The sequence below is a fragment of the Cricetulus griseus genome (genome assembly GCF_003668045.3).
Source record: "Cricetulus griseus strain 17A/GY chromosome 1 unlocalized genomic scaffold, alternate assembly CriGri-PICRH-1.0 chr1_1, whole genome shotgun sequence".
Lineage (NCBI taxonomy): Eukaryota > Metazoa > Chordata > Mammalia > Rodentia > Cricetidae > Cricetulus > Cricetulus griseus.
In genome coordinates this window covers 208,489,286-208,490,395 of record NW_023276807.1, presented here as the reverse complement: position 1 = coordinate 208,490,395, position 1,110 = coordinate 208,489,286, and the positions used below count along the sequence as shown (strand labels likewise).

The 1,110-nt window shown below is 45.4% G+C and overlaps 1 gene segment (V, D, J or C); it reads right to left on the bottom strand.

The window, feature by feature from the left end:
• Positions 1 to 256: 256 nt before the first annotated feature.
• On the bottom strand, positions 257 to 778 carry LOC107980370. The segment is given in 2 exon segments: positions 257 to 621; positions 733 to 778. Coding segments are annotated over 2 exon segments (411 nt in total).
• Positions 779 to 1,110: the final 332 nt, after the last annotated feature.

The window sequence follows — 1,110 nt, the reverse complement described above, 5'->3', positions numbered from 1 at the left end:
TTCATTAACTAAAGATAGACAAGACTTAAACATGGCTCAGGGGCAGACTTCTTGCCTGGAAAGCATGAGGCTTTGTGGGTGGTTCCCAGCACTGCAGGAAAATAACTTAAGATAGGGTAGCAGAGACCACTTCATTTTCTAATGGTTTGTGAAGTTATGTGTCCTGGCATGAGAACATTTATAGGGTTTTCACCACCAGACAAGTGTAACACAACACAGGGTGCCCTGAAGCCAGACTGATTTCAGAGGCACTTGCTCAGCAGTCAGGCAGCCTGCTGCCTCTCAGTTTGTGTTCAGCTCCCCCTGCAGTTCCTGTCACTGTGTCACCAACAGCACAGTAGTACTCAGCTGAGTCTGACTCTTGGACCGAGGCTTTCTGCAAGTGGAAGGATTTGGATCCCTTATCATATGTAGCTTCAAAACCTCTGCTGCTTCCCTTCTCACCAGCTGTAAGGACTTTCAGGAGGAGCTGCAGACTTTCTCCAGGATGTCGAACATACCAGAAAAGAGCAGGGTACGCTACGCTTGTGATTGAATACGTGCAATTTATTGTCAGGAACTCGCCTTCTGAGATGGTCACTTGTTCTCCTGTTTGAGTCACGGAGTCTCCATGTGTCCTTCCTAGAGTGCAAGGATGGCAGAGGGAGGGAGAATGAGTTCTGTGTCACCTTGAGGTAATGCTCTTAGATAACATAGGACTAAAGACTGTGCTGTTAAAATCACTTTCCTTACCGAGAATGAGGAGTATCGCAGTCATGAAGCCTGGAGAAGAGTTCATCTTTAGTGTCGTCTGGAAAATGGTCTTGATGCTTAGCATGAAGAAATGTTAAGTCAGAGAAAGATAGTGTAAATCCCCTCAAATACAAATCACACAGGAAATGAGCCTGCATTAGGAACCTGCACCCCCTGGTGGACAGGAACTGAACTGAGGATGGATGTTAGCCCATGCCTCCCCCAGATCTTAATAATAAGGCATATGTCAGACTTTAGGACCTTGTACATGTAAAGACAACTGTCATCTTACCCGTGTCAGATTGGCCAAGATCAATAAAATAAATGACAGAACGTGTTGTTGGTGATGTGGGGAAAGGGAAACACTTATTCATTATT